This window comes from Sapajus apella, unplaced genomic scaffold, assembly GCF_009761245.1.
Source record: "Sapajus apella isolate SASKATOON/1434 unplaced genomic scaffold, GSC_monkey_1.0 scaffold47, whole genome shotgun sequence".
Lineage (NCBI taxonomy): Eukaryota > Metazoa > Chordata > Mammalia > Primates > Cebidae > Sapajus > Sapajus apella.
The window spans coordinates 1,494,212-1,515,703 of NW_022436987.1; the positions used below are offsets into that span (position 1 = coordinate 1,494,212).

Below are 21,492 nucleotides of genomic sequence, written 5' to 3' on the forward strand. Positions count from 1 at the left end.
ATCTGCTCACTGTAACCTCCACCTCCCGAATTCAAGTGATTCTCGTGCCTCAGCCTCCTGAGTAGCTGGGATTACAGATATGCACTACCACACCTGGCTAATTTTTGTATTTTCAGTAGAGATGGGGTTTTGCCATTTTGGCCAGGCTGGTCTCGAACTCCTGATCTCAGTTGATCTGCCCACCTCAGCCTCCCAAAGTGGTGAGATCACAGGCATGAGCCACCACATCCAGCCCCTTAGCTAAACTTTTAAACATAGCTTCCTTCTGTTTCAGACAGACACTGAGACTGAGGCACCTGTTCCATGGATACCTCCACCAGTGTTACCAATAGCTCCAGCCTCCAGATTTCCCAGTTCATCCTGATGGGGTTCCCAGGCATTCATGAGTGGCAGCACTGGCTCTCTCTGCCCCTGGCTCTGCTATCCCTCTTAGCTCTTGGTGCCAATCTCCTCATCATGATCACCATTCAACATAAGCCCATGCTACATGAACCCATGTACCATTTGCTGGGCATATTGGCAATAGTGGACATTGGCCTGGCCACTACCATCATGCCCAAGATCCTGGCCATCCTCTGGTTTGATGCCAAGGCCATCAACCCCCCTAAGTTATTTCTCAGATCTATGCCATCCACTGCTTCATCTTCATGGAGTCAGGCATCTTTCTCTGTATGGCAGTGGACAGATACATAGCCATCTGTCGCCCTCTTCAGTACCCTTCCATAGTCACTAAAGCTTTTGTCATCAAAGCCACAGGGTTCATGGTGCTCAGGAATGGCCTGTTGACCATCCCAGTGCCTTTACTGGCTGCCCAGAGACACTACTGTTCCAGGAATGAAATCGAGCACTGCCTCTGCTCTAACTTGGGGGTTATCAGCCTGGCTTGTGATGACATCACCATAAACAAATTTTGCCAACTGATGCTAGCATGGGTCTTGGCTGGAAGTGATATGGCTCTGGTATTTTTTTCCTATGTTCTAATCCTTCGCTCTGTGCTGAGGCTGAACTCAGCAGAAGCAATGTCCAAGGGTCTGAGCACTTGTAGCTCCCACCTCATCCTCATCCTATTTTTCTACACAGGTATCATTGTAGTGTCTGTCACACACCTCACAGTGGAAAAGATTCCCCTTATCCCTGTGCTTCTTAATGTGTTGCACAACATCATCCCCCCTGCACTCAACCCTCTGGTCTATGCGCTCAGGATGCACAAACTCAGACTGGGCTTTCAGATGCTGCTTGGGATAGGTAAGGATGTGTCCAAGTAACTCCAGCTTTAGGAATCCATTAAGATGTTAGGAAATGAAAGAGGTTTTAATTCTCAGTGGACGGGAGTTATACTCTGTACTTACCACTAATCATGAAAAATGTCAGCCTCACTAATCAAAATATGTATATTAAAATTACAATAAAATTTCATATTACCCGGAAAGTAAGAACAGAAAAGTGAAATTAGTAATATTATATTACTAATAGAAAACAAAGCCTTTAATATTTACATGTTTTTCTCTTACATACTTATGTGCTTTTCATATGTAATTTTCATAATAATAAAAAGAAAACAAAAAATGTCTACCACAAGATTAACACTCTTGTACACAACTGATAGGACTATAAACACACCAAAAAGCTATTTGGCAAAATTTATCAAAACGTTTATAAATGTTTAAATTTTCTTAACCAGTAATTCTATTTTAGAAAAATATCCAAAAAGGATGGTCTAAATGCAAGAAAAAAAAATTCATAAAAAATTATTATAATATTACTAATAGGAAACAAAGCCTTAATATTTTCACGTATTTAACTCTTACATACTTATGTACTTTTCATATGTTACTTTCTTTTATGTATTTCATCCACATTTTTTAAATTTTTGTTCTTCATTTAATTTTTACACACAGTATCATCAAGCAGCACAGGTAAATATAAGGTTAATTAGAGCAAAGATGATCCAGGGTCATCAGTGAGGTTGTCTTAACTAACTCATGAAACATTACTATTTCTCATTTTGGCCATTTTTTAATTGTATTTTAGGTTCTGGGATACATGTGCAGATCATGAAGGACTGTTGCATAGGTACACACATGGCAAATTGCTGCCTTCATCCTCCCATCATCTATATCTGTCATTTCTCCTTATGTTATCCCTCCGCAACCTCCCCCTCTCCGCTGTCCCTCCCTTGGTGCCCCCCAACAAACCCCAGTGTGTGATGCTCCCCTCCCTGTGTCTATGTGTTCTCATTGTTCAACTCCCGCCTATGAGTGAGAACATGCAGTGTTTGATTTTCTGTTCTTGTGTCAGTTTGCTGAGAATGATAGTTTCCAGATTCATCCATGTCCCTACAAAGGACACAAACTCATCATTTGTTATGGCTACATAGTATTCTATGGTGTATATGTGCCACATTTTCCTCATCCAGTCTATCATTGATGGGCATTTTGGTTGGTTCCAGGTCTTTGCAATTGTAGACAGTGCCGCTATGAACATGCATGTGCATGTGTCTTTATAATAGAACAATTTCTAATCCTTTGGGTATACACCCACTAATGAGATTGCTGGGTCAAATGGAATTTCTATTTCTAGGTCCTTGAGGAAGCACTACACTGTCTTCCGTGGTTGAATAGTTTACACTCCCACAAACAGTGTAAAAGTGTTCCTATTTCTCCACATCCTCTCCAGCATCTGTTGTTTCCAGATTTTTTAATGATCGCCATTCTGTCATGAGGTGGTGTATCAATGTGGTTTTGATTTGCATTTCTCTAGTAATCAGTGATGATGAGCATTTTTTCATATGTTTCTTGGCCTCATATATGCCTCTTTTGAAAAATGTCTGTTCATATCCTTCACCCACTTTTGGATGGGTTTTGGTTTTTTTTTTTTTTTGTAAATCTGTTTTAGTTCTTTGTAGATTCCGGATATTAGCCCTTTGTCAGATGGGTAGATTGCAAAAGCTTTTTCCCATTCTGTTGGTTGCTGGTTCACTCTAATGGTTGTTTATTTTGCTGTACAGAAGCTCTGGAGTTTAATTAGGTCCAATTTGTCTATTTTGGCTTTTGTTGCCAATGCTTTTGGTGTTTTAGTCATGAAGTCCTTGCCTGTGTCCTGAATGGTTTTGCCTAGGTTTTCTTCTAGGGTTTTTATGGTGTTAGGCCTTATGTTTAAGTCTTTAATCCATCTGGAGTTAATTTTAGTGTAAGGGTCAGGAAGGGGTCCAGTTTCTGCTTTCTGCACACTGCTGGCCAGTTTTCCCAACACCATTTATTAAACAGGGAATCCTTTCCCCATTGCTTGTTTTTGTCAGTTTTGTCAAAGATCAGATGGTTGTAGATGTATGGCGTTGCCTCTGAGACGTCTGTTCTGTTCCATTGGTCTATATCTCTGTTTTGGTACCAGTACCAAGCTGTTCTGATTACTGTAGCCTTGTAGTATAGTTTGAAGTCAGGTAGCGTGATGCCTCCAGCTCTGTTCTTTGCTTAGGATTGACTTGGCTATGCAGCTCTCTTTTGGTTCCATATGAAGGTTAAGGTGGTTTTTTCCAGTTCTGTGAAGAGGGTCATACTTTGCTTGATGGGGATAGCACTGAATCTATAAATTACTTTGAGCAGTATGGCCATTTTCATGATATTGATTCTTCCTAACCATGAGCATGGAATGTTTCTCCATCTGTTTGTGTCCTCTCTTATTTCACTGAGCAATGGTTTATAGTTCTCCTTGAAGAGGTCTTTTACATTATTTGTTAGTTGTATTCCTAGGTATTTTACTCTTTTTGTAGCAATTGTGAATGGGAGTTCACTCATGATTTGGTTCTCTGTTAGTCTGTTATTGGTGCATAGAAATGCTTGTGATTTCTGCACATTGATTTTGTATCCTGAGACTTTGCTGAAGTTGCTTATCAGTTTAAGGATAGTTTGGGCTGAGATGATAGGGTCTTCTAAATATAAATGTCATCTGCAAATAGAGACAATTTGACTTCCTCCTTTCCCAATTGAATGCCCGTTTTTTTTTTTTTTTTTTTTCTGGCCTAATTGCTCTGGCTAGAACTTCCAATACTATTTTGAATAGTAGTGGTGAGAAAGAGCATCCTTTTCTAGTGCCGGATTTCAAAGGGAATGCTTCCAGTTTTTACCCATTCAGTGTGATATTGGCTGTAGGTTTGTCATAAATAGCTTTTATTACTTTGAGATATGTTCCTTCGATACCTAGTTTATTGAGAGTTTTTAGCATAAAACGCTGTTGAATTTTGTTGAAGGCCTTCTCTGCATCTATCGAGATAATCATGTGGTTTTTGTCTTTAGTTCTGTTTATGTGGCAAATTACATTTATAGACTTGCGTATGTTGAACCAGCCTTGCATCCCTGGGATGAAGCCTGCTTGATTGTGGTGGACAAGCTTTTTGATGTGCTGTTGCAATCGGTTCGCCAGTATTTTACTGAAGTTTTTTGCATCTATGTTTATCATGGATATTGGCCTGAACTTTCCTTTTTTTGTTGAGTCTCTGCTGAGTTTTGGTATCAGGATGATGTTGGTCTCATAAAATGATTTGGGAAGGATTCCCTCTTTTTGTATTATTTGGAATAGTTTCAGAAGGAATGGTACCACCTCTCTTTGTAGGTCTGGTAGAATTCGGCTGTGAACCAATCTAGACCTGGACTTTTTTTGGTTGGTAGGCTATTAATTGCTGCCCGAATTTCAGCCATTGTTAGTCTGTTCAAGGTTTCAACTTCTTCCTGGTTTAGGCTTGGGAGGATGCAAGTGTCCAGGAATTTATCCATTTCTTCCAGGTTTACTGGTTTATATGCATAGAGTTGTTTGTAGTAATCTCTGATGGTAGTTTGCATTTCTGTGGAATCAGTGGTGGTAACCCCTTTTTCATTTTTTATTGCATCTATTTGATTCATCTCCTTTTTCTTTTTTATTAATCTGGCTAGTGGTCTGTCTATTTTGTTGATCTTTTCTAAAAACCAGCTTCTGGATTTATGGATTTTTTGAAGGGTTTTTTGTGTCTTTATATCCTTCACGTCTGCTCTGATCTTAGTTATTTCTTGTCTTCTGCTAGGTTTTGAGGTTTTTTTAATCTTACTCCTCTAGCTCTTTCAATTTTGATGATAGGGTTTCGATTTTAGATCTTTCCTCACTTCTCTGGTGGGCATTTATTGCTATAAATTTCCCCCTAGACACTGCTTTAAATGTGTCCCAGAGATTCTGGTATGTTGTGTCTTCGTTCTCGTTGGTTTCAAAGAACATCTTTATTTTTGCCTTCATTTCATTGTTTATCCAGTTGACATTCAGGAACAGGTTGTTCAGTTTCCATGAAATTGTGTGGTTCTGAGTTAGTTTCTTAATCCTGAGTTCTAATTTGATTGCCCTGTGATCTGAGAGACTGTTTGTTATGATTTCCATTCTTTTGCATTTGCTGAGGAGTGATTTACTTCCAATTATGTGGTCAATTTTAGAGCAGATGCAATGCGGTACTGAGAAGAATGAATGTTCTGTGGATTTGGGATGGAGATTTCTGTAGATGTCTATTAGGTCTTCTTGGTCCAGATCTGAGTTCAAGTCCTGGATATCCTTGTTAATTTTCTGTCTCCTTGATCTGTCTAATATTGACAGTGGGGTGTTAAAGTCTCCCACTATTATTGTGTGGGAGTCTAAGTCTCTTTGTAGGTCATTAAGAACTTGCTTTATGTACCTGGGTGCTCCTGTATTGGGTGTGTATATATTTAGGATCATTAGCTCTTCCTGATGCATTAATCCTTTTACCATTATGTAATGCCCTTCTTTGTCTCTCTTGATCTTTATTGCTTTAAACTCTATTTTATCAGCAACTGGGATTGCAACTCCTGCTTTTTTTTTGCTTTCATTTGCTTGATAAATCTTCCTCCATCCCTTTATTTTTAGCCTATGTGCATCTTTGCACATGAGATAGGTTTCCCGAATACAGCACACCAATGAGTCTTGACTTTTTATCCAATTTGCCAGTCTGTGTCTTTTTGATTGGGACACTTAGCCCATTTACATTTAAGGTTAATATTGTTATGTGTGAATTTGATCCTGCCATTTTGATGCTAGCCAGATGTTTTGCCCATTAGTTGATGCATTTTCTTCATTGTGTCCATGGTCTTTACCATTTGGTATGTTTTTGGAGTGGCTGCTACTAGTTGTTCCTTTCCTTGTTAAGTGCCTCTTTCAGGAGCTCTTGTAAGGCAGACTTGGTGGTGACAGAATCTCTCAGCAATTGCTTTTCCATAAGGATTTTATTTCTCCTTTGCTTATGAAGCTTAGTTTGGCTGGATATGAAATTCTAGGTTGAAAATTCTTTTCTTTTAGGAGTTGAATGTTGGCCCCCACTCTCTTCTGGCTTGTAGGGTTTCTGCAAAGAGATCCGCTATGAGTCTGATGGGCTTCCCTTTGTGGGCAACCTGATCTTTCTCTCTGCTGTCCTTAGCATTTTTTCCTTCATTTCAACCCTGGTGAATCTGACGATTATGTGCCTTGGGGTTGCTCTTCTTGACGAATATCTTTGTGGTGTTCTCTGTATTTCCTGGACTTGAATGTTGACCTGCCTTGCTAGGTTAGGGATGTTCTCCTGGGTAATATCCTGAAGAGTGTTTTCCAGCTTGTATTCATTCTCTCCGTCACATTCAGGTACACCTATCAAATGTAGATTAGGTATTTTCACATAATCCCATATTTCTTGGAGGCTTTGTTCACTTCTTTTCACTCTTTTTTCTCTATTCTTGCCTTCTCATTTTATTTCATTGAGTTGATCTTCAATCTCTGATATCCTTTCTTCTGCTTGGTTGATTTGGCTATTGAAACTTGTGTATGCTTTGCGAAGTTCTCTTGCTGTGCTTTTCAGCTCAATCAAGTTGTTTATATTCGTCTCTAAGCTGTTTATTCTAGTTAGCATCTCATCTAACCTTTTTTCTAGGTTCTTAGTTTCTTTGCATTGGGTTAGCACATGTTCTTTTAGCTCTGAGAAGTTTGTTATTACCCACCTTCTGAAGCCTATTTCTGTCAATTAATCAGATTCATTCTCCATCTTTGATCCCTTGCTGGTGAGTTGTGATCCCTTGGAGGAGGAGAGGTGTTCTGGTTCTTGGTGTTTTCATCCTTTTTGCACTGGTTTCTTCCCATCTTAGTGGCTTTATCTACCTGTGGTCTTTGTAGTTGGTGACTTTCAGATGGGGTCTCTGAGTGGATATCCTTTTTGTTGATGTTGAAGCTATTTCCTTCTGTTTCTTAGTTTTCCTTCTAACAGTCAGGCCCCTCTGCTGTAGGACTGCTGGAGGTCCACTCCAGACCCTGCTTGCCTGGGGAATCACCCACTGGAGCTGCAGAACAGTAAGTGTTGCTGCCAGTTTCTTCTTTTATTATCTTTTTCCCAGAAGGGTACCCACCAAATGTCAGCCTGAGCTATCCTTTATGAGGTGTCTCTTTGGGTATATGGGGGGTTGAGGAGCTGCTTGAGGAGATGATCTGTCCCTTATAGGATCTCAAGTGCTGTTCTGGGAGCTCTCTTGTTCTGTGCAGAACTACTGGGCAGGTACCTTTAAGTCTGCTGCAGTGGATCTCATAACCGCCTCTTTTCCCAGGTGTTCTGACCTAGGAAGGTTGGCTTTATTTATAAGTTCCTGACATGCTGTTGCCTTTTTTCAGAGATGCCCTGTCCTGCAGAGAGTAGTCTAGTCATAGTCTGCCAGCAGAGTTGTTGCTCAGCTGCCGCAGTCTCTGCCCAGCTGCTGTGTGAACTGCCTCAGTATTGGTAGACTGCCTGGGTAGTGGCAGACACCCTTCCCCATACTGACCATCCTGGGTCCAGCTGGCTTGCTGCAAAATTCTCAATCCAGAGTGTTTCAGATTGCTTGTTTTGTGGGGGTGGTATCCGCCGAGCCAGAATGCCTGGCTCCCTGTCTCAACTCCCTCCCTTTCAGTTGAATGGGTGGTTCTGTCTCCCAGGTGTTCCAGGCACCAGTTGAAATGGCCACCCAGATTTCTGTGAGTTTCTGTGCACCAACCCATGGCACCAGTTGTGCTGAAAACTAATGGTGCTTTTTGGGTCAGGAATCTCCTGGTCTATGGGCAGTGAAAACTTTTTGGAAATGCAGTGAGCACTCACCCTCTGCATTGTTCTTGATGGGAACTGCACTCCAGAGCTGTTCCTATTCAGCCATCTTGGATCCTCCCCATCATGTTATTTTCATGATAATATAAAGAAAATAATAAATGTTTATTAAAAAGGAGTAAAGTTTAATTTTTGTACCTGAAAAAAAAATCTCAATAATCAATTAATGATTAACAAGTGTTAAATAATTCTTGTAGGCCAGAAACTTTGATAAACTATATATGTAGATTATCTGACAATTTTCTTCCAATAACCCTGTGGGGTAAGTACGATATTCCCAATTTCCAGTTAAAAAAACTGGGGCACTGGAAATTATAGAATTTGCCCCCTGATGGCATAGTTTTTAAGTGGGAGAGCTGAGATTCAAGTCCTGGAAAGTTTGACTGAATAACCATAGCACTATTCTCACTCTCAGTCATGCTCTGTTCCAAAGTTTCTATGTGAACTTGAACAACTTATGAAGCCTCCCTATGTTTCAATTATTCTGATTAAAAGTGGTAAAAATAATAACATTTTGCTCAGCCAAATCGCAAGCATGCTGTGACAATAGAAAGAGATAAAGAATACATGCTTTGAAATAAGATATATACATGGAAATATAAATCTTCATGTATCAGTTTTCTTACTAGGAAAGGAAGAAAATAGGTCCTAGAAAATGCCCTGTAAAAATACCTGCAAATAAGCCATTTATTGAACGTAACTGAATTTTTGCTGTTTGCTCACATAACAAAATTGCATACCCTTTGAGAACAAGAACCATTCATGTGTACTTCTCTGAGCCTCAGTCAGAACACTGCACACATTAGGTGCTTAATTCATGATATAATCATGGAGCACCATATGATCTGTTGCATTCTGTGTATCAAAGAAAATATCCTGGACCATGGTCTGAATAATGACCTCAGGAAGTTTGCACATGAGTCCACCTTGGAAAACAACTTTTTTGGAGATAGCACAAGGACTAAAGCCATGTCAGAAACCATCAGCTCATCCCACCAGAGTAATGGATGCTGGGCAGCATAACAGAGCTACAGGGGGAAGTCATCCATTCACGTTGCAGTACAGGACATCTTAACAGTCATGCTTGGAAACACCCAAGAAGAGACTATCAGCTTCCTCCAACAGGATTGGCTGCTTCACCCTTTCTTGACAGTGATTCAAATGGAAGCAATTGATCATCTAATAAGAAGAGGCAAGAGAGAGACAATCACAGAAAGGATTTTAACTTAAGTAAACCTCCCGTGGTTTTCAACCCTGAAGGATCAGAGTAATAACATCTAATCCTGCAGAGTTCTTCATAGTTTGCAAAATACTTTCCCACGATAGATGGACTAATTTCACATAGTTTTCATAACAGCCCTCTTAATTAGGAAGTTGTTAAATGATTACTATTAATTTTTTTCTACAAAGAAATATGGGTTAAGGTTGGATGATTATATGAATTCATCCACTGGCAAGTGGCAGTACTGAGGCTCAGGCAGTTTAGATGTCTCTGGTAGATGGCAACGCTGTGCCATCCTCAAAGCTGCCTTTAAACGTTCATTCATACATACATTTATTTATTTATTTTTCACTCACTCAAAAGTACATAGCTTAAGTCTATGTGTAGCAGCCCAGATTGTAGACCACCCTTAGCAACTTCTGTGGAGATATATCTTAGTTCTTTTGAATATACATAAACACCTGACATTCATCTTGGAGTCAGCAAAAATTCTAAAAAACGGGAAGATTTATGCAGTTTATTATTCTTTCTTCTCTTTGTGCCATGAGGATAAAAAAGGATTGTGCATTGTTTTATTTTTATGAATTATTTATGTTTGTCATGTATTTTATATTTGCCCATATGCTTTGCTCTGTATGATTTTAATACTGTCATAACTGTCATACTACTTTTTTTTTTTTGCCTGTTTGTCTTCTCTCATTCACTTCTTTCCATATTCCTTTGATATTTTAACTTCAGTCTGTCTTTTGGAAACAGCATTAGTTTGCTGTTCATTTTTGAGGAACTTTCCCTTTAAATAGTGGAACTAAGTCCATTCATATTTGCCATAATTCCTATGATTTTGTTTTGTTTTGCCCTGTCATTTATTTTTATTATGTTTTCTGGTAGTGTTTTTCTACTCCTGACTTTTGCTGAACTGATCTCTTTCACAAATCTCCCCACATCCCCATATCATTGATTTGCATGTTTTATTAAATATATCTATTTGATAGGTTGTTGTACACATAACTTTATTACCACATCCAAACTTGAAATTCTTTATTAATATGCCCAAATTACATAATAGTTATGCAGTATTTTCTCATTCCAATTCCAAGCTCAAGATAAGAGCATTAGCATTTTTATGTCTCTTTTGTTTTCTATTGAACATCTCACTGGGTATGGTACATTCCAAAGACAAGCATAATGATAGCACCCACTTTGCATTCTCTTTTGCAGTGAAACATTAACAATCCATGAGCTAAACAAATTCCAATTAGGATAAACTCAAAGAGATGTACATTGAGACATATTATAATCTAACTTTAGAAAGACAATAACACAAAAAGAAAAAAAAAGAACAAAGAAAAATTACAAAAAGAAAGACAAAAACAAAAAGAGATACCTAAAAGCAGCAGGAGAGAAACAACTTATTATATGAAAGAGATTCTCAATATGATTAACAACTGGCTTGTCTTCAAGAACCATACAGGCTAGACATCAGTGGAGTGATGTACTAAAATTGCTCTGAAAAAAAGGTCAACCAATTTTTCTATATCCAGCAAAACTATGTCCAAGAATAAAGGAAAAATTAAGACATTCCTGGACAGTTCCCAGAGGCACAAAAAAAAGAGAGAGAGAGAGAGAGAGGGAGGGAGGGAGTCCATAGCTAGTAGAGCTACCCTACAAAACAAAATTAATGGGAATCCTTCAGAATGAAATGGAAGGACACAATAGTAACTCAAATTTGCTTAAAGAAATAAAGAACAGCTGGGCATTGTGGTGCATGCCTGTAATCCCAGCACTTTGGGAGGCTGAGGCAGGCGGATCACCTGAGGTTGGGAGTTCAAGACCAGCATGACCAACATGGAAAAATCCCGTCTCTACTAAAAAAATAATACAAATTAGCCAGGCATGGTAGCACATGCCTGTAATCCCAGCTACTCAGGAGGCTGAGGCAGGAGAAGTGCCTGAACCCAGGAGGTAGAGGTTGCAGCAAGCCGAGATCATGCCATTGCACTCCAGTCTGGGCAACAAGAGCAAAACTCTGTCTCAAGGAAAAAAAAAAAAAAGAAAAGAAATAAAGAACACCAATAAAGGTGATTGCAAAGGTATAAATAAGTCCATATTAATATATTTTATATTATTATATAAATATTAATATATTTATGTTATTTAAAAGATAATTACATAAACAAAATTATAAATCTGTTATTGGGCACACAATGCATAAAGATGTAATTTATGACAATACAAGATAAAGGGAAACAGCTAGATAGAAACAAAGTTCCTGATTACAGTCAGCCATCTGTATCCATGGGTTTTATATACATGGATTCAACCAATTGTAGCTTTAAAATATTCAAAAAAATAATGATTAAAAAACCAATACAACAATAAGAAATAATACAAATAGGCCGGGCGTGGTGGCTCAAGCCTGTAATCCCAGCACTTTGGGAGGCCGAGGCGGGTGGATCACGAGGTCAAGAGATCGAGACCATCCTGGTCAGCACGGTGAAACCCCGTCTCTACTAAAAATACAAAAAATTAGCTGGGCATGGTGGCGCGTGCCTGTAATCCCAGCTACTCAGGAGGCTGAGGCAGGAGAATTGCCTGAACCCAGGAGGCGGAGGTTGCGGTGAGCCGAGATCACGCCATTGCACTTCAGCCTGGGTAACAAGAGCGAAACTCTGTCCTACCTAAAAAAAAAAAAAAAAAAAAAAAAAAAGAAATAATACAAATAAAAACAATATGGTACAACAATTATTTACACTTAATTGGTATTATAAGTAATCTAGAGATGACAAAGCATATGGAAGGACGTGGATAGCTTATGCAAGTAGTATAAAATTTTATATGACGGACTTGAGCATCCACAGATTTTGGTATCTGTGGCAGTGTCTCAGAACCAGTCCTCTGTGGATCTCAAGGGACAACTGTACTATTGAAACTAAATTGGTATTAATTCAAACTAGATTATTATAAATTAAGATGTTAATTATAATCCCCAAAGCAAGACTAAGAAAATAACCAAAAATATATAGTAAAAAGAAAGAAGGAAATCAAATTGGTATACTACAGAGTATCTGTGAAACACAGAGGGCAGTACTGAATAATTGAGAAATGAAAAAGATACAAAACATGAAACAAGAAGTAGCAAGATGACAGAAGTCCTTCCTTATCAGTAATTACTTCAGGTGTAAATAGATTACACTCTCCAATTAAAAGGTATAAATGGCTAAAATGGATTAAAGGAAACATGACGTGTTATCTACAAGAGATTCACATTAAAATAAAAAACACAAACACATTGAAATGGAAAGAATGGGAAAATATATTCTGTGCAAATAGTAAGCAAAAGAAAGCTATCCGATATTATACTAGAATACAATATATTAGTATACAGTAGTCCCCCTTTATCCATGGTTTCACATTTCATGGTTTCAATTAACTGCATTTAACCATGATCTTAAAATATTAAATTTAAAAATCCAGAAATAAACAATTCATAAGTTTTTCATTGCATACCATTCTGAGTAGCATGATGAAATATCACACCACTCTGTTTCACTCAGGACATGAATCTTCCCTTTGTCCAGGATATCCACACTGCTATCCACCAATTAGTCACTTAGTAGCCCTCTTGAGTATCAAATCAAGTGTCATATATAGTGTACATAGATTTTGGTACTATTCGTGGTTTTAGGTGTTCATTCACTGGGAATCTAGAGCATATCCCCCACAGATAAGGAGGAACTACATATAGCCATAATAATATCTGACAAAATAGATTTTTAAAATTTGTTATGAGAGATGAAGAACAGTATTGTATTATGATAAAAGGCAAAAAGGCAAATCTGTCAAGCAACTTCAACAATTATACATATATATGCACCAAACAACAGAACTCCAAAATAAATAAAACGAAAATTGAAAGAATTGAAAAAGACATAGACCAACTGGATCTAATAGGCATATATAGAACACGCTAACCCAAAAACGACAGAATACACATTCCTCTCAAGAGCATGTGGAACATTCTCCAAGGTAGACCATATGCTAGGTCATAACAAGATTCAATAAATTTTAAAACATTGAAATCAGGGGAGAGGTCAAGATGGCCAACTAGAAAGAGCTGTGGTAGAAGTCTCCCACTAAGAAGAACAAACGTGGTGAGTGAATCCTGCACTGGCAACTGAGGTATCCAGGTTCTCTCACTGGAACTGACTAGGCAGTTGGTGCAACCCACAGAAAGAGAGGAAAAGAAGGGTGGTGTGGTGGTCTACCTGGGAGCCACATGGCACAAGGGGAGCTTCCACCCCCAGCCAAGGGAGGCAGTGAGTGATTGAGCTACTTTGCCCAGGAAGTCATGATTTTTTCACGGATCTGTGCAACCTGCAAATCAGAAGATCTCTCTCATGAGCCCATGCCACCAGGACTTTGGGTCACAAGCACAGAGCTGTGCAGATTCTCTGTGGCCACTAAAGACTGCCTAAGATGATCAAGCTTCTGGGGGAAGGGGCAGCCACTATCACTGCAGCTACCTGCTGCCTAAGATGACTGAGCTCCCAAGAGAAGGAGTGGCAGCCATCACTGCAGCTCCAGTCTGCCATTATTCCTCTGCCAGTGCCAGGGAGACTGAATGGTTTGGACCCAGGATGAATTCCTCGCAGCACAGCACAGAGGCTGTGGCAGATCATGGCCAAACTGCACTTTTAGGTCAAACCCTCACCCATCCCTCCTCACTGGACAAAGCCTCTCTATGGAAATTTCAGCAACTCCAACCAGGGGTTTATGGACAGAACTCTGACCTTCCTGGTATGGATCCGTTGGTGGGAGAGGTGGCCATGATCCCCATAGATCAACCGACTTAATTTTTCTCCCTGCTGGCTCTAAGAATTCTGGGCAGTCTGGACCTGTCGGATTCCCACCATTGCAGTGCATGCCTTCCACCAATAGGGCAGCCAGAGTGCTTCATTAAGTGGGTCTCATGTCTCCACACCGGATGAGCCCCCCTAATGGGAGTCACCAGACACCTTACACAGGAGCATTCCCATTAGCATCATGGAGATCCCAGAGGAAGGAGCAGGCAGCCTCCATTGGTTACTGTTCTGAAGCCTCAATTGATGACACTTTCAGGGGTGAGAAGGACCCAGGCAAATAGGGCCTGGAGTAGACCCTCAGAAAACCACAGCAGCCCGACAGAAGAGGGAACTCACTGTAGGAAGGCCAGGTCACCTAAAGGAAAGCCAATCAAACTAACAGTGGACCTCTCAGTAGAAATCCTACAAGCCAGAAGAGATTGGGAGACAATATTCAACATTTTTAAACAAAAGAATTTCCATGCTCACTTTGGCAGCACATACACTAAAATTGGAATGATACAGAGAAGATTAGCATGGCCCCTGTGCAAGGATGACACACAAATTTGTGAAGCATTCCATATTTTTAAAAATCAATAAATCCAGGAGCTGTTTTTCAAAAAGATCAACAAAATAGACCACTAGCCAGATTAATAAAAAAGAAAAGAGAGAATAATCAAATAGATGCAATAAAAAACGATAAAGGGGATATCACCACAGATTCCACAGAAATACAAACCATCATCAGATTATTACAAACAACTCTATGCATATAAACCAGTAAACCTGGAAGAAATGGATAAATTCCTGGACACTTGCATCCTCCGAAGCCTAAACCAGGAAGAAGTCAAAACCCTGAATAGACCAACAACAAGGGCTGAAGTAGAGGCAGCAATTAACAGACTACCAACCAAAAAAAGCCAAGGTCCAGATGGGTTCACAGCTAAATTCTACCAGGCATAAAAAGAGGAACTGGTACCATTCCTTCTGAAACTATTCCAAACAATCCAAAAAGAGGGAATCCTTCCCAGACCTTTTCATGAGACCAACATCATTCTGATACCAAAGGTCAGCAGAGACTCAACAAGAAAAGAAAAATTCAGGCCAATATCCATGATGAACATAGATGCAAAAAACTCCAATAAAATACTGGCAAACCAATTGCAACAGCACATCAAAAAGCTTATCCACCACGATCAAGTAGGCTTCATCCTGGGGATGCAAGGCTGGTTCAACATATGCAAGTCTAGAAACATAATTCACCACATAAACAGAGTCAAAGACAAAAAACACATGATTATCTCAATAGATGCAGAGAAGGCCTTCGACAAAATTCAACAGCCCTTTATGCTAAAAACTCTCAATAAACTAGGTATTGACAGAACATATCTCAAAATAATAAAAGCTATTTATGACAAACCAATAGCCAATATCATACTGAATGGGCAAAAACTGGAAGCAGTCCCCTTGAAATCTGGCACTAGACAAGGATGCCCTCTCTCACCACTTCTATTCAATATAGTATTGGAAGTTCTAGTCAGAGCAATCAGGCAAGAGAAAGAAATAAAGGGTATTAAATAGGAAAGGAGGAAGTCAAATTGTCTGTATTTGCAGACATGATTGTATATATAGAAGACCCCATTGTCTCAGTCCAAAATCTCCTGAAACTGATAAGCAACTTCAGCAAAGTCTCAGAATACAAAATCAATGTGCAAAAATCACAAGCATTTCTGTACACCAATAACAGACTTAAAGAGAGCCACATCAAGAATGAACTGCCATTCACAATTGCTGCGAAGAAAATAAAATACCTAGAAATACAACTAACAAAGAATGTAAAGGACCTCTTCAAGGAGAACTACAAACCACTGCTCAACAAAATAAGAGAGGACACAAACAGATGGGGAAACATTCCATGCTCATGGTTAGGAAGAATCAATATCATGAAAATGGCCATACTGCCCAAAGTAATTAATAGATTCAATGCTATCCCCATAAAGCTACCTATGACCCTCTTCACAGAACTGGAAAAAACCACCTTAACCTTCAGATGGAACCAAAAGAGATCTGCATAGCCAAGTCAGTATTAAGTAAAAAGAACAAGGCTGGAGGCATCACACTACCTGACTTCAAACTATACTACAAGGCTATAGTAATTAAAACAGGTTGGTACTGGTACCAAAACAGAGATATAGACCAATGGAACAGAACAGACGTCTCAGAGGCAACGCCATACATCTACAACCATCTGATCTTTGACAAAACTGACAAAAACAAGCAATGGGGAAAGGATTCCCTGTTTAATAAATGGTGTTGGGAAAACTGGCTAGCCATGTGCAGAAAGCAGAAACTGGACCCCTTCCTGACACTTTACACTAAAATTAACTCCAGATGGATTAAAGACTTAAACATAAGGCCTAACACCATAAAAACCCTAGAAGAAAACCTAGGCAAAACCATTCAGGACATAGGCAAGGACTTCATGATTAAAACACCAAAAGCATTGGCAACAAAAGCCAAAATAGACAAATGGGACCTAATCAAACTCCACAGCTTCTGCACAGCAAAAGAAACAGTCATAAGAGTGAATCAGCAACCAACAGAATGGGAAAAAATTTTTGCAATCTACCCATCTGACAAAGGGCTAATATTCAGAATTTATGAAGAACTAAAACAGATTTACAAGAAAAAAACAAACAAGCACATTCAAAAGTAGGTGAAGGATATAAACAGACACTTTACAAAAGAAGACATATATGAGGCCAACAAACATATGAAAAAATGCTCATCATCACTGGTCATCAGAGAAATGCAAATCAAAACTACATTGAGATACTATCTCAAGCCCATTAGAATGGCGATCATTAAAAAATCTGGAGACAACAGATGCTGGAGAGGATGTGGAAAAATAGGAACACTTTTACACCGTTGGTGGGAGTGTAAATTAGTTCAACCATTGTGGAAGACAGTGTGGCGATTCCTCAAGGACCTAGAAATAGAAATTCCATTTGACGCAGCAATCCCATTACTGGGTATATATCCAAAGGATTATAAATCATTCTATTATAAGGGCACATGCACACGAATGTTCATTGCTGCACTGTTTACAATAGCAAAGACCTGGAACCAACCCAAATGCCCATAGGTGATAGATTGGACAGGGAAAATGTGGCACATATACACCATGGAATACTATGCAGCCATAAAAAAAGATGAGTTCGTGTACTTTGTAGGGACATGGATGAACCTGGAAACCATCATTCTCAGCAAACTGACACAAGAACGGAAAATCAAACACTGCATGTTCTCACTCATAGGTGGGTGTTGAACAATGAGAACACATAGACACAGGGAGGGGAGAATCACACACTGGGGTCTGTTGGGGGGAAATTGGGGAGGGAGAGTGGGGAGGGAGTTGGGGAGGGATAACATGGAGAAATGCCAAATATAGGTGATGGGGAGGAAGGCGGTAAACCACACTGCCATGTGTGTACCTATGCAACAATCTTACATATTCTTCACAAGTACCCCCAAACCTAAAATGCAATTAAAAATAAAAAAGGAATTTCCAATCCAGAATTGTATACCCAGCCAAACGAAGCTTCATAAGTGATGGAGAAATAAGATTCTTTCCAGACAAGCAAATGCCGAGGGAATTTGTCACCATGGTGTCTACCTTGCAAGAGCCCCTGAAGGAAGCACTAAATATCCAGAAAAAAAAAAACAAAACCATTACCAGCCACTACAAAAACACACTGAAGTACAGAGACCATTGATACTATGAAGCAATGACATCAACAAGTCTGCAAAATAACCAGCTAGCTTCATGATGACAAGATCAAATTCATACATGATATTAACTTTAAATATGAATGGGTTAAATGCCCCAATTAAAAGATACAGAGACAAGCTGGATAAAAAGCCAAAACCCATCAGTGTGCTATATTCAAGAGACTCATCTCACATGCAAAGACACACACAGGCTCAAAATGAATAGAAGAAGGAAATTTTACCAAGCAAATGGAAAGCAGAAAAAAGCAGGGGGTGCAATCCTAGTTTCTGGCAGAACAGACTTTAAAGCAACAAAGATCAAAAAAGACAAGGAAGGGTATTACATAATGGTAAAGGGTTCAACAAGAAGAGCAAGAAGAGCTAACTATCCCAAATATGTTTGCACCCAATACAGGAGCACCCAAATTCATAAAACAAGTTCTTAGAGACCTACAAAGAGACTTAGACTCCCACATAATAATAATGGGAGACTTTAACACCCCACTGTCAATATTAGATTATCGATAAGGAAAATTAACAGGATATTCAGGACTTGAACTCAGCTCTGGATCAAGTGGACCTGATAGATATTTACAAACCTTTCTACCGAAGAACAACAGAATATACATTTTCTTGGTGCCACGTGGCATTTACTCTAAAATCTATTACATAATTGGAAGTAAAATACTCAGCAAATGCAAAACAACTGAAATAATCATCTTTCAGACCACAGCAATCAAAATAGAACTCAATAAAATCCTGGCAAACCAAATCCAGCAGCACATCAAAAGTCTTATCCATCACGATCGAGTCAGCTGCATCCCTAGGATGCAAGGATGCTTCAACATATGCAAATTAATAAACATAATTTGTCACATGAACAGAGCTAAAGACAAAAACCACATGATTATTTCAATAGATGCAAAAAAAGACTGCTGATAAAATTCAACATCACTTCACATAAAAACTCTCATTAAACTAGATATTGATGAAATATACCTCAAAATAATAATAGCCATTTATGTCAAACCCACAGCATATATCATATCAAATGGGCAAAACCTGGAAGCATTCCCCTTGAAAACTGACACAAGAAAATGATGCCCTCTTTCACCACTACTATTCAACATAGTATTAGAAGTTCTTGCCAGGGCAATTATGCAAGAGAAAGAAATAAAGCATATTCAAATAGGAAGAGAGGAAGTCAAATTGTCTCTGTTTGCAAAAGACATGATCCTATAGCTAAAAAACTCCATCATCTCAGCTCAAAATCTTCTTAAGCTGATAAGCAACTTCAGCAACATCTTAGGATACAAAATCAATGTATAAAAATCATAAGCATTCCTATACACCAAAAATAGATGAGCAGAGAGCCAAATCATCAATGAACTCTAATTCACAATTGCTACTAAGAGAATAAAATACCTAGGAATACAACTAACAAGGGAAGTGAAGGGTCTCTTCAAGGAAAACTACAAACTACTGCTCAAGGAAACCAGAGAGGACCCAAACAAATCGAAAAACATTCCATGCTCATGGATAGGAAGAATCAATATCATGAAAATGGCCATATTATCCAAAGTAACCTATAGATTCATTGCTATTCCCATTAAATTGCCATTGACATTCTTCACTGAATTAGAAAAAAAAAAAAAACCTATTTTAAAATTCATATGGAACCAAAAAAGAGCCCATATAGCCAAGACAATCCTAATCAAAAAGAACAAAGCTGGAAGCATCACACTACCCAACTTCAAACTATGCCGCAAGGCTACAGTAACCAAAACAGCATGGTACTGGTACCAAAACAGACACATAGACCAATGGAAGAAAACAGAGAACTCAGAAATAAGACTGCACACCTAAAGCCACCTGATCTTCAACAAACCTGACAAAAACAAGCAATGTGGAAAGGATTTCCTATTCAATAAATGGTGCTGGGAAAACTGGCAAATCATATGCAGAAAATTTGAAACTGGACCCCTTCCTTACACTTTATACACAGATTAACTCAAGATGGATTAAAGACTTAAATGTAAAACTGAAAACCATAAAAACCCTAGAAGAAAATCTAGGCAATACCATTCAGAACATAGGCATGGGCAAAGATCTCTTGATGAAAAAATTAAAAGCAATTTCAACAAAAGCAAAAATTGACAAATGGGATCTGATTAAATTAAAGAGCTTCTACACAGCAAAAGAAACTATCAGCAGTATGAACAGACAACATGCAAAATGGGAGAAAATTTTTACAATATATCTATCTGACAAAGGTCTAATATCCAGAATCTACAAGGAACTTAAATAAATTTACAAGAAAAAAACAACCCCATTTAAAAAGTGGGCAAAGGTCATGAGCAGACACGTCTCAAAACAAGCCATTTATGCGGCCAACAAACATGAAAAAAACCTCAACATCATTGATCATTGGAGAAATGTAAATCAAAACCGCAATGAGATACCATCTCACACCAGTCAGAATGGCAATTATTAAAATGTCAAGAAACAACAGATACTTGTGAGGCTGTGAAGAAATAGGAATGCCTTCACATTGTTGGTAAGAATGTAAATTAGTTCAACTACTGTGGCAAACAGTGTGGTGATTCCTCAAAAACCTAGAACCAGAAATACCATTTGACCCAGCAATCCCTTTACTGGGTATTTACGCAAAGGAATATAAACCATACATGCACACATATGTTGACTGCAGCACTATTCACAATAGCAAAGACATGGGATCAACCAAAATGTCCATCAATGAAAGACTGTATAAATGAAATGTGATACATATACACCATGGAATACTGTGCAGCCATTTAAAGGAATATGCCCTTTGCAAGGACATGGGTGGAGCTGGAAGCTATTATACTCAGCAAATTAATCCAGGCATAGAAAACCAAACACCACACGTGCTTACTTATAAGCGGGAGCTGAATAAAAATGAGAACACGTGGACACCGGGAGGGGAACAACACACACTAGGGCTTGTCTGAGGGGGCTACTGGGGGGAGGGAGAGCATCAAGATAAATAGCTAATGCATGAGGGGATTAATACCTAGGTGATGGGTTAATAGGTGCAACAAACCACCATGGTTCACGTTTACCTATGTAACTTGCATGACCTGCACATCTATTCAGGAACTTAAAATTAAATTAAATTGAATTTTTAAAAATACTTTCAAAAAAGAAAAAAGAATCATACATAGTATCTTACCTGACCACAATGAAATAAAAGCAGAAATCAATAACAGAAGAAAAACTGGAAAATGGAAAAGTATGTAAAAAATTTAACAACATACTCTTTTAAAAACTGGTCAAAAAATGAAACAAAAGGGAAAGTATAAAATGCCTTGATAGAAATAAAAATAAAAATGCAATATAGCAACACTTATGGGCTATAGTAAAAGTGGTGCTCAGGGGAAAAATTATAATGTCTAGACCAAAAAAAAAAAAAAGGTCTCAAATCAATAACCTAACTTCTACCTTAAGTAACTAGAAAACTAAGTGGAAACTATACTCAAAACAAAAAAAAAGAT

General features: G+C 38.6%; 1 protein-coding gene and 1 non-coding gene across 2 annotated transcripts; both read left to right on the forward strand.

Moving 5' to 3' along the window:
* The first annotated feature begins 263 nt into the window (after positions 1–263).
* Positions 264–1,389, forward strand: LOC116525340 (olfactory receptor 56B4-like). Its single transcript, XM_032241145.1, is given in 2 exon segments — positions 264–613; positions 616–1,389. Coding segments are annotated over 2 exon segments (960 nt in total). The 5' UTR covers positions 264–303; the 3' UTR covers positions 1,266–1,389.
* Positions 1,390–14,666: 13,277 nt separating this feature from the next.
* LOC116525374 lies at positions 14,667–14,773 on the forward strand. Its single transcript, XR_004257660.1, has one exon. It is a non-coding gene; the product is annotated as a U6 spliceosomal RNA (small nuclear RNA).
* Positions 14,774–21,492: the final 6,719 nt, after the last annotated feature.